The sequence below is a fragment of the Carcharhinus amblyrhynchos genome, chromosome 5 (genome assembly GCF_965287045.1).
Source record: "Carcharhinus amblyrhynchos chromosome 5, sCarAmb.v2.hapA, whole genome shotgun sequence".
NCBI classification, from domain to species: Eukaryota; Metazoa; Chordata; class Chondrichthyes; order Carcharhiniformes; family Carcharhinidae; genus Carcharhinus; species Carcharhinus amblyrhynchos.
Window position 1 is genome coordinate 101,023,168 of NC_137328.1, and position 16,800 is coordinate 101,039,967.

The 16,800-nt window shown below is 40.7% G+C and overlaps 1 protein-coding gene across 1 annotated transcript in view; it reads right to left on the reverse strand.

The window, feature by feature from the left end:
* The window catches only part of tbca (tubulin cofactor a), a 57,240-nt gene that overhangs the window by 25,773 nt on the left and 14,667 nt on the right, over window positions 1-16,800 (reverse strand). Inside the window, exon 2 of the mRNA XM_080189333.1 lies at window positions 4,601-4,706. Coding sequence (XP_080045459.1) covers window positions 4,601-4,706 — 106 coding nt within the window. The remainder of the gene's footprint in view (window positions 1-4,600; window positions 4,707-16,800) is intronic.

A 16,800-nucleotide genomic window follows, 5' to 3' on the forward strand; every position in this document is an offset into this window, starting at 1 on the left:
GAATCAAATAGTTTTAACAAGAAAGGTGCAAGAGCTCCGCCTGAGGTCAGACCCCAATGCAGATGATGTTACCTAATGAAAGAGTAAAGATACACTTCAAGGGTGTAGTGACAGTTGCTCATTGAGAATTGCAAGAGAACACAGAGTTGAAGGCAAGGTTTTCATTGTTCCCATTGATAGGAATAGAGGAAATTAAGAACAAGGAAAATAATTAATACAGAATGGAATGATCAAAAATGGTTGGGATTGGATAACATCAATTAAAAAAGAATAGAATGTTGAGAAAAGACTGTATCTAGAGTGTTTAGGGAGGGAATTCCAGAGCTTCGGTTCTGCACAGCTGAAGGAGTGCAATAGAAACCAGAAGACTAACCCTGGTTCAGTGAGAAGCGTAGGGAGCAGGCCAGGAGCAGCATCAGGCACCTAAAAATGAAGTGGCAACCTGGTAAAGCTGCAACACAGGAATAACTGCATGCTGAAATGCAACAGCAACATGCTACAGATGGAGCAAAGTGATCCCTCAGCTGACGGATCAGATCGAAGTTCTGCAATCCGATTATGTCCAGTCATAAATGGGAAGTTAAACAATGAACCGCAGAAGAAATCTTCAAAAAAACTCCCCATCCTTCAACAGTGGTGGAGCCAGTACACAACAGACTGAAATGTTTCTGACCATCCTGCAGCCAGAAGAGCCAAGCAAATAAACCCATCTTGGCTTCCTTCAGGGGTGGCCACCATCAGAGAAGCTATTTTTCAGACAATTTCATTCAATTTGTACGATAGCAAAGCTTATGGATCCTCATAAAATCTGGCTGTAATACTAACACTTGCACTCTACAACTTGTCACATTGTTCAAGTATAGCTACAGCATTGGCATTTACCTGACAATGAGGGTGAGGGTATGTCTTATCCACAAAAAGAGGACAAATGAAATTGGTCAATTACCATCCCATAAGTCTCACTGAGCAGAAATGTAATGAAAGGCATTGTCAACAATGCTATTAAATGGCACTTACTCAGTGACTATATGTTCATCAATGCTCAGTTTGGATTCTGCCAGGGCCACTCAGCTTCAGACCTCAATACAGTCTTAGCACAAACATGGACAAAAAGGGTGAATTCGAGAGGTGAGGCAAGACTGACTGCCCTTGACATCAGGACAGCATTTGAAGAGTGTGACACCAAGAAGCCCAGCAAAATTGAAGTCAATGGGAGTCATGGGAAAACACTCCAGTAGTTGGAGACACTTCTAGTTGGAAGTCCAGTAGGAGGTCATCATGTAGTATCCTAGGCTAGCAATCATCCGCTGTTTCATCAATGACCTTCCCATCAACATAAGGCGAGAACTAGAAATGTTTGATGATTATTGCACAGCATTCAGTGCCATCCTTAACTCCTCAGATATCGAAGCAGCCATGTACTGAACAATGTCAAGGTTCTTGCGCAAGGCCTACACAAGATTTAGACTTGAGCTAATGTGGCAAGAAACATTCACTTCACACAAGTACCAGACACTGACCATCTCCAACAAGAGAGAATTTAACCATCTCCCCATGACATTCAACTGCACTTCATCTCTGAAACGCGCAAAAAAACAACCTGGGAGTTACCACTGACCAGAAACAAACTGCCCGATATATAAATTCAGTGGCTATAAGAGCAGACACTGACAAGTAACTCACTGCTAACTCTCCGAAGCCTCTCCATAATCTAAAAGGGACAATTCAGGAGTGTAATGAAATACTCTCAACTTGTCTCAATGAGTGCCTTTCCAACAGTACTCAAGAAGCTTGACAGCATCCAGGGGAAAGCAATCCACTTGATCAGGACCCTGATCACTACTTTAAATATTCAATTTTGCTACCATCAATCACAATAGTAGCAGTGTGCACCATCCACAAGACGCATTGCTGCAATTCACTGAGTTTGCTTCACAAGCAGCTTCTAAACTCATGACCTCGGAACATGGACAGTAGACACAAGAACACCACCAGCCCCAAGTTCCCCTACAAGTCACGTACCACCCAGACTTGGAACTATAGTGCTTTGTCATCATTGTTACAGGGTCTAAATCCTGCAACTCCCTAACAGGTCTGTGGGAGTACCTACATCATATAGACTGCAGTTGTTCAAGAGGGCAGCTCCTGACCACACTCAACAGCATTTGGAGATGTTCAATAAGTGCTGGCCAAATCAATGATGCTCACATTCCCAAGATACATGCAGATTTCAGAGGATTGGAGGCATCCACAGAAAAATGGAGGAGCAAGCCCATGGAAGGATGAGGATGTAAAATAGCCTTAGGCATGTTTTAAAGAATGCCTAACAGTAATGACAGAGTATGTATGCCCCTGAAAAGAAAACAGGTCTTTTTGTTGTTGTTTTTGACACAACCAAATTCATTGCCCCTCTCTAGCTGAGAATTGGCAGCAGGCCTTAGTCTTGAACTTGCAGTCTTTATTGTGATGATAATTCCATACAGAAATTCAAACGCTAAATTTTCTACTTTTTAATTTGCAGCAATTATTTATAACTGGTGCTCCTTTGCTGGGCACTTCGGAGGGCATAATCTTTAACCAAAGTATGAAACTGGAGTCATATGTAGGCTACCCTGAACAGGTATGGCTATTTTCCTTTCCTGAAAGACATTAGTAAACCAGTTGAGTTTTTATGATAGCACCAGAAAATTAGAATTCTGGATTATCTAGAAATTACCAGGTTTCTTGAATTTAATTACACAACTTGCCACAGTGCAATGTGAACTCTCAATTGCTGGGTTACTAATTCAGTACCATGACCACTGGTTAAAAAAAGTCAGGATGGTGAAAGAGTGAGTGTGTACCAGATTTTATGACATAAGCTCCATGTGTTCAACCTCTCTGTACTGGAATTCAGATAGAATGAACTTTTTCACCTTGAAATAACCTTATACCATTCTTAGAAAAGTGTTAATAAATGTACTTATAAACAGTCATTTGCTAGTACAGAACTTGAATATTGCTGAAGCGACACACTGCCAAAACATTTTCTTACACTCCTCAGAACAAACACAAGAATATCAAATTTCAAACAATCACAACAACTTATACTACAGGGGAAAAGGTTGCAGATTGGTTGGTAAGTCAATTCTAATTGGCTAAGGTGTGCAGGAAAAGCAACAGGGAACTAGAGATCCCAGGTAATTCAAAAAGTGTGCAAGGCTTTAACCCAGTCCTTCTTTACAGATAATGGGTCTCTGCCATTGAATGCACATGTCTCCTAGGAAGCATAAAATTAACCCATTACAAGCTAATCTAATTCCTAAATTACTTGTTGGTGTGGCTATTACCGCACTCCAACATGCTAAAGACCACCACTTTTGGGCCTGAAAAGTGCCTGGTCTGACTCAAATTACCCTGGAAAGACAACGTATCTCAAAAATTTGAATAAGTTAAGCAAACAATTTCAGAACTGCTACTATGTAGTGGCTATGCAAGTGGTATTTTTCACTAATAGGATGCCATCATCAGTCCAAAAAGATGGTCTACTAAACAAATAAGCAACATCATGTTTCTTGGTGATGGACAATGAAATCCCACACGGTCTATGCCCTTACCACCCTCAGTACTTCTTTCCAACTGATGTTCAATATGGAGGAGTACTGATTGATCAGTTGAGGGAGATGGCAATCAAAAAGTTTTCTTGTTCATATTTAACCCGATGTCATGAAACTTCACGGGCTCCAGAAATGATGTTGAATTCCCTCCAGCCAGAATTGTATACCACCTTACTCAAGTGGACCTGCTTTGCAGCTGAATTAGCACAAACCCAGGGATGGTGATGGAACATGGTCTGTCAGGCATAATCTGACGAATATGATTATGTCAGGAACTCGATTAGTCCACAATACAACTCTTCCAATTTTGGCACAGGCCCCTAGAAATTAGTAAGCAGCACTTTGCGAGGTCTACCAACTGGCTGTGTAGTTCTCGTTTCTGGGCCTACGTCAATGCCCAGTGGTCCACCCAGCTTCATTACTTTTAGACTTCGTAGTGGTTTTTTTAAGCGTCAACCACATTGCTGTTGGTCTGGAGTCACATTTAGGGTTAAACCAGATAAGGATGGCAGATTTTCTTCCCTAAAGGACATTAATGAGTCAGATGAGTTTTTACAATAACCAACGCTAGTTTCTTGGTCACCATTACTGAACTAGTTTTTAATTCCAGATTCATTCATTAATTGAATTAAAATTTCTTCAGCTGCCGTGGTGGCAATTGGGCCTCTGAACTACTAATTCAGTGACATTAGCACTATGCCACTACCTCCCCAAATATGGTTGACACAAAAATGCAAGAATTATGAAGGAACTTGCTTACTTTGACTTGGAAAGTTACACCAAACTTACTGAATTTTTATAATAACTCTGAAATAATTTATTAACTAACTTTAAATGTTAAACACAGATCAATAATTGACAACATAAGAACAACATTTATATTTTAATTTGCTTAAATATTTGTCTTCATCTGGTACAAAACACGAGCCTCAACATTTAAACATTTTTGACATAATGTTCATTAAGTGGTTTCCAAATACACCTTAAAACTGCAGCAAACTTACTTGCTTTTTAACCATATACTGATCATTCCCATCAACTTTCATCTTCTCAACTTTTTCTTCTTGTTGTTTGGCCTCTTTTTCATACATGAGCTTTTCCTTTGCCAGCCTGTGTGAAACAATTACAATGATAGTCAAATCAGATTTATAAAATCTCAAACTTTTCATTCCCAAGTACATATGAAAAAAAGAATAAGAGCATTTGTGATACTGTAAGTGCCATCAATATAGTTTGGAAAAAAAAGACAAAGCACCAATTCATTACTTAGGTCACGATTTCTACCCTACATCAACATCTCATAACAAATACATTAAATAAAGTTTTTATTTGTAGAAAACATTCTATACTATTAATGTATTTACATATTCAAATTGGCAAACCTTTGAATTATTGGTGCTAACAGCACTATTACTCAATACATTTAAATTTGTTTACTTTATGATTAACATGGATAAAAAACTAGTCCATCTTTTCCTCAGACTGTCGTTTTTATACAGGCGCCATAAATCCAACCATTTGTAATCCAGCTGCAAGCTCATTAGCTGCGATCCGTGGCGCATTCAGCTCCTTTCTGTTCATTCCACTAATCTCCTGTCTTTACTCCATTTATTTGCCACTTTTGCTGCTGCTCCTCTACAAAATACAACGCTGCCCCTTCTAAGATTAATTGATCATCAATTTAGTCCTAATTTGGATCAAGTCAGGTGGTAAATGGACCACTTTTGCTTGATTGTTAGTGAAATGTGTGCAAGTACATTGATAAATTTTGATTATTTGTCAATTACCACCAAATGAACTAAATCTATTGAATAAATTCCTGCCTGATTGCCATAATAGAGTTTGAAAATATTGCTATTGATAATGATTCCCATTAATAGTTTCTTCCGACTGCTGTTGCCTGGTTGTCGGCAAGACAACAAAGAATTCATTTTTCATAACATCAGCTGCATGTGCCTCAGCAATCCTTCATTAATCAGTTACATTATGGGGCCGCTCCTCTGTAATGTGTGTTGCTTTGCTCAGAAAGCTTAAAACACTTTGTCATATTTTATGTCAATTACCAGTAATTTTAATATCCTTCCATCAAAGCATCTTGTAATAGTTAGCATATGCTACAGCAAGAATTTTAAGCTTCTTTGAGATCACTTGTCTTACAGTTATGCTTGTGTTTAGTCATGCTGTCTTAGGAGTGCAAAAAAATAAATAAGTGACAAGCTAATGAAAAGCAATTCCATAGTCTTAATTTGTATTTTGTATGCTAAGTCACTTATACGAAGGGTGGAGCTGAGCTTATTTTAAATGAATCTGCCAGTGCGTTTTCCCAAAGTTAATGGAAACGCAGCTCTCTGGAAAATGGAAAAAAGAATTAGACTCGACACACACTCAACTGCTTTAATACTGTATTTTTGAGCCATGTAGCTAGTGCCAGTTCAAATGACAAAACTAAATTACTGTTGTCATTTTATTAAGAGCATCCGCTGCATCTGGCACTAACTCAAATGTGCAAAATTGCAGGAAAACCATGCACAGTACTTTCAATGACCAAATAGCAGAGGGAAGATGAAGCAGTGCTTCATTTTACTTTGCACTATGACTGCAGATCTTGCACAAGGTCATACACATATTGGTAGATCTGCACCTAGTATTGTTCTTGAATTATAAATGATTTAGAAAGTGAACTATTGCTTAATAAATTCAATTTCAGTGTCACTGGAATATTTTACCATGGATTGAAACTGTGAAATGATACGAATCACCAATAACCTCGGATGGAGTGGGATAGCACTCGCACAATCTATAACTTGCATTTATATATGCCTTTAATCTAGGAAAACATCCCATGCTGGCATCACTTGGGAGAGAGGCACAAACAATCACTACAGCAGAACTAGGAGGGATAGCCAGAAGCTTTCTCCAAAGAGATAGGTAGTAAAGGAAAACAAAGACATGGGAACAGAGTACAGTTTAGTGAGCTTAATAATCCCAACGCAGAAGCTTCAAGTGTAGGGGGCTACAGGTGGTTTTAGAAACTGAAAAGACCAAAACCTTAGATGAATTTAAAGAAGCAAATGTTGAGGGTCAGAAACGAATGCAGGTCAGCAATTATAGGGATGATGAGTGTTGTGGCACAGGATAGAATACAGCTGAAGCTTACAGGTGGAAAAGGTCGGGAAATCAGACAGGAAGAGCCTCGGAAAAATCAAGCCTGGAATTGTCAAATGCATAAATGAGTGTTTCAGCAACAGATAGCCTGAGGTAACAACAATTGTTGATAGAAGTACAAAAGTGCAAATTTGCACTTTTTGTGATGGAGAGGGGGAACGAAAGAGTTAAAAGCTTGGTTCAGAGTTAAGTAACAGCAGTCATGAACAGTCTGGTTGAGATTGAAATAGTGGTGGTGGGAGTTTCTTTTTTTTAAATTTTCTATTCCATCCTTAAAGTTTCAAAGCCAATGCTCAGAATGGACGGGCAAACTCAAATCCATTCCCTGCTTGCTCCAAAATTCCAATTGAATCCAATTCATGGTCCCCACAGACAAACAAGCTGACAAGGCATTGCACCTCAACTTTGACTTGATCTGATGCTTCATCTTAGGTACGTTGAAGGCACAGAATCTGTGAGAAGGACCAGACATAATGACATCAGTTACCTCAATATTTAGCTGGAGGAAATTGTGGCCACATCTGGATGTCAGATAAGCTGTCAAGAGAGGGAATGGAGAAGTAAAGTTGGATACTATTAGCAAACATGTGGAAGAAGGGTGCAAAGATGGATCCTTTTGGGACTTCAAAGCTGACCATGTGGGAATGGAGGAAGCGAGGGGGAGCAAGAACATAAGAAATAGGAGCAGGAGTAGGCCATCTAGCCCTTCGAGCCTGCCCCGCCATTCAATAAGATCATGGCTGATCTGAAGTGGATCAGTTCCACTTTCCTGCTTTCTCCCCATAACCCTTCATTTCCTTGTCTATCAGAAATCTATCTACCTGTGACTCAAATATATTCAACAAGGTAGCCTCCACCACTTCATTGGGCAGAGAATTCCAGAGATTCACCACCCTTTGAGTGAAGAAGTTCCTCCTCAACTCTGTTCTAAACTGCGCCCCCCCCCCACCCTTATTTTGAGGCTGTGCCCTCTAGTTCTGTTTTCCTTTCTAAGAGGGAAGAATCTCTCTACCTCTAACCTATCTAGCCCCTTCATTGTCTTGTAAGTCTCTATAAGATCCCCCCTCAGCCTTCTAAACTCTAACGAGTACAGGCCCAGTCTATTCAATCCCTCTTCATAAGCTAACTCCCTCATCTCCGGTATGAGCCTGGTGAACTTTCTCTGTACGCCCTCCAAGGCCAATGTATCCTTTCGCAAATAAGGGGACCAAAACTGCACACAGTACTCCAATTGTGGCCTCACCAGTGCCCTGTACAGTTGCAAGACCTCCCTGCTTTTATATTCTATCCCCCTCACTATAAAGGTTAACATTCCATTCGCCTTCTTGATCACCTGCTGCACCTGCAGACTGAGTTTTTGCGATTCATGCACAAGGACTCCCAGGTCCCTCTGCACTGTAGCATACTGCAGCTTTTCACCCTTTAAATAATAATCCCTCCTACTATTATTTCTACCAAAGTGGATAACCTCACATTTGCTAACGTTATACTCCATCTGCCAGGTCCTCGCCCACTCACTCAGCCTATCCAGATCTCTCTGCAGACTTTCCGCGCCTTCCACGCAATTCACTTTTCCACTTATCTTCGTGTCATCAGCAAATTTTGTTACCCTACACTCAGCCCTCTCCTCCAGATCGTCTATGTAAATGGTAAACAGTTGTGGCCCCAGCACCGATCCCTGCGGCACTCCACTTGTCACCAACTGCTAACCAGAAAAGCACCCATTAATTCCTGTTAGATAACCAACCCTCAATCCACGCTAACACTTTACCCCCAACTCCGTGTACCCTAACCTTCTGCAGCAACCTTTTGTGAGGCACCTTATCGAACGCCTTCTGGAAATCTAAAAACACCACATCCACCGGTTCCCCTCTGTCTCCCGCACTAATCACATCTTCATAGAAATCCAATATATCTGTTAAATACGACTTCCCCTTCACAAATCCGTGCTGTGTCTGCTTGATCAAACCGTTCTTTTCTAGGTGTCTTGCTATTTCTTCTTTGATGATGGATTCTAGCATTTTTCCAACTACAGACGTTAAGCTAACCAGCCTATAATTCCCTGCCTTTTGTCTGCTACCTTTTTTAAACAGCGGCATAACATTCGCTGTTATCTAATCCTCCGGCACTTCCCTAGAGTCCAGCGAATTTTGATAAATAATTACTAAGGCATCTGCTATTACTTCTGCCATTTCTTTCAGAACCTGGGATGCATTCCATCCTGTCTTAGGGACTTGTCTACCTTCAATCCCGTTAGTCTATCAAGCACTACCTCTCTAGTAACAGTAATTGCATCCCAGACAAAACAGCCTGAATGATTGGCACCTCATCCATAAAAATCCACTCACTTCACCACAATACTCAGTAGCAGCAGTATGCAACAAGATGCAATGCAGAAATTCACCAAAGATCTTTAGACAACACCTTCCAAACCCACAACCACTTCCATCAGAAGGACAAGGGGAGCAGATATAAGGGAACACCACCACCTGTAATTTCCCCTCCAAGCCACTCACCATCCTCACTTAGAAATATTTTGCTGTTCCTTCACAGTCACTGGATTCTAGAATTTCCTCCCTAATGACATTGTGGGTCAACCCACAGCACAAGGACTACAGTGATTTAAGAAGGCAGCTCACCACCACCTTCAAGGGTAACTAGGGACGGGTAATAAATGCTGGCCAGCAAGCGATGTCCATATCCCACAAATGAATGAATATCTGCTCGGCAAATGTCTCAATTCGTTTCACCCTTTGAAAACATATCTAATTGGGTGTCGAACCCATTCATATTGTTTGGTTCAAACTTTTTGGAGAAATACTGCACTAGGTAGCCAAATAAGTGCATGCTTAATGGAACTCTCACCCTGAAAATGTAGCAGGATCTCCCTTGGTGAACTGTTTTCTTGAACTGCTGCAGTCCTTGCACTGGTTAGGTAACCAACTATGCTAATAGGATTATGGTTTAGCAACAAGGTATATTTCCAGGTCAAGTTGACGTTGAAGTGAAGAGAAGCTTGCAAGCAGTAGTATTCCCATGTGTCGGCTGACCTTCTCCCAGGTGATAACGGTAATGAGCCTGGAAGGTGCTGCTGCAGCAATCTTGGTGAATTGCTAAAATGCACCTTGTATTTGGTACACTCAGAGGGAATGAATATTTAAGGTAGGGAATGGGGTGCCAATTAAGCAAGGTGCTTTATCCTGGATGATGCCAAGCTCAAAAGTGTTGTCAGAACTGCACTCATCTAGGTAAGCATAGATTATTCCATCGTGCTCCTGACTTGTGCCTTGCAAATGATGGACAAGTATTGGAAAATCAGAAGACGAGTTGCTCAACTGAGAATTTCCCTTTCTCTGACATACTGTTCCATGCTGTAAACCTCTATGACTCTAACCACAATATTTATACAACTGGTCTGGTTAGGTTTCCGATCAATGGAAAATGTTAATGGTGGGGGTCAGTAATGACACAATGTCAAGAGCAGAAAGTTAGATTCGCTTTTGTTGGGGATCATTACCTTACAAGCCTGAATGTTGTCTAGCTCTTGTTGCATATGGACATGGACTGTTGCAATATCTGAGGAGTTAAGAAGGGGACTGAGTAATGCTCAATCATCAGCGCACATCCATACACCTAACCTCATGATGGAAGGAAGGCATCTGAATATGGTAAAGCTGAGGACATTGTCCTTAGGGAACTCCTACAGGGATGTTTTGGGGCTGAAATAATTAGCCTCCAACAACCAAAACTATTTTCCTTTGCACTAGCTGCAGAGTTTCCAACCAGTAGAGAATTTTCCCCAAATCCCATTGACTTCACTTTCACTAGGGCTCCTTGATTCCATCGTCAATTGCCACCATGAAGGTCAAGGGATGTCATTTTGGAATTTAGCTCTTTTGTCCAAATTTAGGATTGTTTATTGCAGAGAACACCGCTCCAGCACCTCCTGAGTTCCACTGAATGGATTGCAAGATCTTTGGGATCTAAAGCAGCATTAACAGCCACAAGCACCCCGCTGAGTTTCCCTACTGAACATATTCCTTGGCTGTGATAGCCTGAAGATGTGAAATATGGTACACTGTTTTATATTCCTTGCTGGCAGCTTTACATGGAATTAACAGCCCAGACACGAGCCATTTGGTCCACCTCATTTATTTTGGTGTTTATGGTCCACACAAGCCTCTGCCCATCCTTCTTGATCACACTATCAGGGTAACCTTCAGCTTCTTTCTTTGTGTATTTGTCAAGTTCCTTTAATACATGTATACTAGAATCATAGAATGGTTACAAATAGGAGGCCATCAAGTACATTATATTTGTTAGTCTCTGCAACAGCAACTCAACATTTTTCTTATAGCCCTGTACAATCTTTTTTCTTCATTATCATCCAGTTCCTTTTTGAAAATCACAACAAAATCTGTCTCCATCATTCAGGAAGATCCAAACAACTTGCTACAGAACAGAGTTTTATTCATGTCACCTCTGGTTCTTTCATCAATTGCCTTAAGGTTCTAGACTTAGAGGATGGGAAGTTTCTCCCCATTTACGCTATCTAGACCCCTCATGATTTTGAGCATCTCTAACAAATCTGCTCTTCTCCAGAACACAACAAAAGAAATATAAGGAGTAGGCCTTTAAGTCTGCCCTGCCATTCAATATGAGCATGGTTGATCTATGCTAGCTTCAACTCCTTTTCTGTGCCATTTGTTCATAGCCCATTTCTTAATCTGCCAAATATTTATCCACCTCAACTATTTAATCTCCACTTTAAATACTTCTAATGATCCAGCCTCCACTACCCTTTGAGGCAGGGAATTCCAGAGATTCACCATCCTTTGCGAGAAGGGACGGCACGGTAGCACAGTGGTTAGCACTGCTGCTTCACAGCTCCAGGGTCCTGGGTTCGATTCCTGGCTCGGGTCACTGTCTGTGTGGAGTTTGCACATTCTCCTTGTGTCTGCATGGGTTTCCTTTGGGTACTCTGGTTTCCTCCCACAGTCCAAAGATGTGCGGGTTAGGTTGATTGGCCATGCTAAGAAATCGCCCTTAGTGTCTAGGGATGCGTAGGTTAGAGGGATTAGTGAGTATAATATGTAGGGATATGGGGGTAGGGCCTGGGTGGGATTGTGTTCGGCGCAGACTCGATGGGCCGAAGGGCCTTTTTCTGCACTGTAGGGTTCTATGGTTCTATGAAGAGGTTTCACTTCAGTTTTATATTACCTGCCCTTTATCTTGTAGCTATATCCCCTTGTTCGTGACTCTCCCACGAGTGAAAACATCCCACCATCTACCCTGGCAAGCCCCCTCAGGATCTTATATGTTTGAATAAGGTACCCTCGCTCCAAGGAACACAGACCCAGACTATTTAGTCTGTCTTGATAGGATAACCCTCTTATCCCAGAAATTTACCTGGTGAATCTGCTTTGGACCACCTCTAATGTTGCTATACCATTTTTAAGGTAAGGGCACCAAACTGCATGCAGTTTCCCAGGGAGGCCTCATCTACACCCTGTACAATTGCAACAAAACCTCCTTATTTTTAAACTCCAACCCCTTTGCAATAATGGCCAAAATGCATTTGCCTTCTTAACTGCTTTTTGTGATTCATGCAGCAGAACATCTTTTTGTACTTCACTCACCTGCAGTCTCTCTCCATTTAGGTAATAATCTGTCTTTTGATTCTTCCTACCAAAGTACATGACCTCTCACTTCCCCATATTAAACTCCATTTGCCACGTTTTCACCCAGTCACCCAATCTATTGATATTCCATTGCAGAATCACAACATGCCTTTCCACCTATCTTTATATCATTGTCAAATCTGGAAATCTTATATTCTGTTCCTTCCTCCAGGTCACTGACGTAAACAGTGAGCAATTGTGGGCCAAGGGCTGATCCCTGCAGTTACATCGCTCCATTCTGAAAACGACCCATTTGTTCCAACACTGTTTTCTATGTGATACAGTAAGCAGTCTCACAACACCAGGTTAAAGTCCAACAGGCTAAGTTTATTTGGTAGCACAAGCCACTAGCTTTCAAAGCGTTACTCCTTCATCAGGTAAGTGGGCGTTCCCACTTACCTGATGAAGGGGCAGCGCTCCAAAAGCTGGTGGCTTGTGCTATCAAATAAACCTGTTGGACTTCAACCTGGTGTTGTGAGACTTCTATGTGATAGCCAGTTTACAATACATGCTAGTATGTTTCCTTCAATTTCATGGGCTTTTACTTTATGCACTGGCTTCTTATGCAGCACCTTGTCAAATGTATTTTGGAACACTAAATATATTACATCTTCAAGTTCCTCTCTATCTACATTCCCTGTTATTTCCTCAAAGAATTTGAGCAAATTTGTCAAATATGATTTACCTTTCATTGCTTGATTATAGGTTTGATTATATTCAGCTTTTCTAAATGATTAGCTATTTCCTCTGATTATTGACTCCAGCATCTTGTCAATAATAGACAGTAAACTAACTGGCCTATAGTTCCTGCTTCTGCCTTTCTCCATTTTAGAACAAGGGTGTCACATTGACTATTTTCCAATCTTCAGGTATCTTCCCTGAATTTAGCAAGTTATACAAAATTTCAACCAATGAATCCACTATCTCTGCAGCCAATTCCAGTAAAACCCGAGCATGCAGTTCATTGGATCCTGGCAACTTGTCCATCTTTAGCCCATTGTGCTTCTCTAATACTCTATCTTTGTGGCTGGGAATTTTGTAAGTTCCACCATGTTATTTGAAATAATTCCGTCAGGTAACTTAGGGATCTTTGCAATGTCTTCCATAGTGAAGAGTGATGCAAAGAATTTAATTAGCATATCCTCCATTTCTTTGCTGTTACTAATTCACTCACCTTGTTCAGTAAAGGTCCTTCTCTAAGGAGAACAGCTCCATCTTCGCCAATCTATCCACATCACTCAAATCTTTCATCCTCTGAACTGTTGTCATAAATATTTTGTGTCCCCTTTCTAAAACTTTTACATCATTCCCATTGAGGCTGAATCAGCATTTTATGGAGGTTTATAACTTAGTTGTTTTTGTACTCTTATGCCCCTATTTATAAAATCAGGATTCAGTAACTGCTTTCTCAACCTGCCCTGCTATCTTCAATAATTTATGCACATACAGACCCAGGTCACTCTGCTCCTACACTTCCCTTAGAATTGTACCCTTTATTGTATATCACCTTTGCTCATTCTTCTAACCAAAATGTATCACTTTACACTTCTCTACATTAAATATCATCTATAACATATCTGCCCATTCCACCAGCCTGTCTATATCCTCTTGAAGTCTTATGTTCTTATGAAGTCTATCACTATTCTCACAGTTCACAATATTTTCCACATCTTGCAAATTTTGAAATCATGCTCAGCACATCCAGGTTGTAAATATAAGTCAAGAAAAGCAATGTCCCCTCTGCATACCATTCCCCAGTCAGAAGAAACTTTTCTGTAATTCATGTTTTTAATTGGCTTGAATTAAATAATTAAATTGCTGCATAATAAAATTCTAGCAATTCTAAAAATTAATGATTGAAAATACCTCCTGGTTTGAAATAGAATGCCTACCAGCACTTTTCACTTAACATATTTTACTTAAAAACAAAGTTTTACTGACATTTAGTGACTCAAATGATTAACAGTAGTAGATTTAGAAATGATATGGTCAACTCATTTTCTTAGAGCACCAGCACCTCAAAATCTTTCACTACACCCCTGTTCATTGGAATGTTTTGAGTGTTAATATATTCTTACATTATATTATTGATGGAAAGTAGTTTCAAAGTTCTGCTCATGAGGGAAAAATGTCTCAAAAAGGTGCTGTCAACAGTATAACTCAGGTCAATTAACTATGCATTGTGCTCTTATGGATACTTATACAAACACTTTTATGGCCCATCGATCGCAATTACTTTCAACTCAAACCGAAAATTTCCAAAGTTCCAATCATTAGACTAATAACCTGAGGCTCAGGTTAATGTTCTGTGGGCATGGGTTCTAATCTCACCAGGGTAGCTGGTAGAATTTCAATTAAATCAATAAATCCAGAATATAAAGCTAATATTAGTAATTGCCACCATGAATCTATCATAGATTGTTGTAAGTAACCCATCAGATTCACTGATGCTTTTTAGCTAAGGAAATCTGCCACCCTTACCCATGTACCCTAAATGTGACAATTAACTCCCTTTTGTAGTGGCTTAGCAAGTCACTCAAGGGCAGTTAGAAATGGGTAACAAATGTTGGCTTTGCTAGCACGCCCACATCTCATGAAAGAATAAAGAAACAAAATCTCCTACTTGGGTGTAACATCTATCTAAGCAAATACCTTTACACCATCTGGAATAAAGCAGTTTACTCAATCAGTATCAATCACTGGACAAAAGGTCTGTGAGCAACTGTTTAAAAAATCCATGAACAATGTGCCAGCATCTCCGTAGATGTGTAAGACCTGCTGAGATTTTCCATCATTTTCTGTTTTCGTGCCCAGTCTTGGATTCTATATCTCATCTGCCCAAGGAAAAAAATCCATAAAGTATATCTCAAAGGACAATTAACTCCATAGTATCATCCTATTCAAACCGGATCAGTCATTTTCTTCATACAGTACTTTCAAGGTCCCAGCAACAAAAGAACCATTTCATATTTAATCTCCACGAACTTTAATTCTGTTTTGAACCAGATTTCTTTTTTTTTAATCCACTCAGCAGTTCTGGGTAAACACAACAAACATTTATCCTCAACTATTCACCATATTTATTATCAGCTTTGAAGATAAGATAGAATGATCTATGGAGATCCATCAAAGATGCCATGAGACAATACTGGACCAAGCTAGAATGCCAGGCTAGCCACACGGACTCCCATTGATTATTGCATGGTCTGCAAAACATAACAGGTTACAAGATGAAGACAGGTAAAATCGCCAGCTCCAATGCACCCCTCCCCCTTAGCTCAACACAATCTAATCCTGTTTTGAGCAAGAGGTCAATGAGAGCATTACCTCCATGCCAGAAGCCTTGGACGAACCTATATTCAAGGTCACCATTACTGACGTCAGAGCAGCCTTCTCAAAAGTCAATCCATGGAAAGCAACTGGTCCAGATGGGATACCCTGACAAGCACTCAGGTTCTGCACGACCAGCTGGTGGGGATATTCGCAGACATCTTCAACCTCTCTTTACACCAATCTGAGGTCCCTTCCTGCTTCAAGAAGACGACCGTCATCCTGGTACCAAAGAAAAGCCAGGCAACATGCCTTAATGACTATTGTCCGGTGGCTTTGACAGTCATCATTATGAAGTGCTTCAAAAGATTAGTCATGGCATGAATCAATTCCTGCCTGCCAGACTGCCTGGATCCACTACAATTCACCTATAGCTGCAACAGATCCACAACAGATACCATCTCCCTGGCCCTACACTCAACCCTGGAACACCTAGACAACAAAAAAACTTATGTCAGACTCCTATTCATAGGCCGCAGCTCAGTCTTTAACACCACTGTTCCTATGAAACACATCTCCAGACTTCATGGCCTGGGGCTCAGCTCCTTCCTCTGCAACTGGATCCTAGACTTACTAATCCACAGACTGCAGACAGTAAGAGTAGGCAACAACACCTCCTCCATTTATATCATCAACACCAGTGCTTTGTGAGGCTGTGTCCTCAGCCCCTTATTACACTCCTTATACAGCTTTGACTGTACAGCCAAATTCCCCTTCAACTCGAGCTTCAAATTTGCTGATGTCACCACTATCGTGGATCGGATCTCAAACAATGACGAGACACAGTACAGGAAAGGGTTAGAGAATCTGGTGAGCCAGTGCCACGACAATAAGCTCTCCCTCAATGTCAACAAAACGAAAGAGATAGTCATTGACTTCAGGAAGTGTACTGAAGAACATGCTCCTGTCCACATCAATGGGGATGAAGTAGAAATGGTTGAGAGAACATAAGAACGCAAGAACATAAGAAATAGGAGCAGGAGTAGGCCATCTGGCCCCTCGAGCCTGCCCCGCCATTCAATAAGATC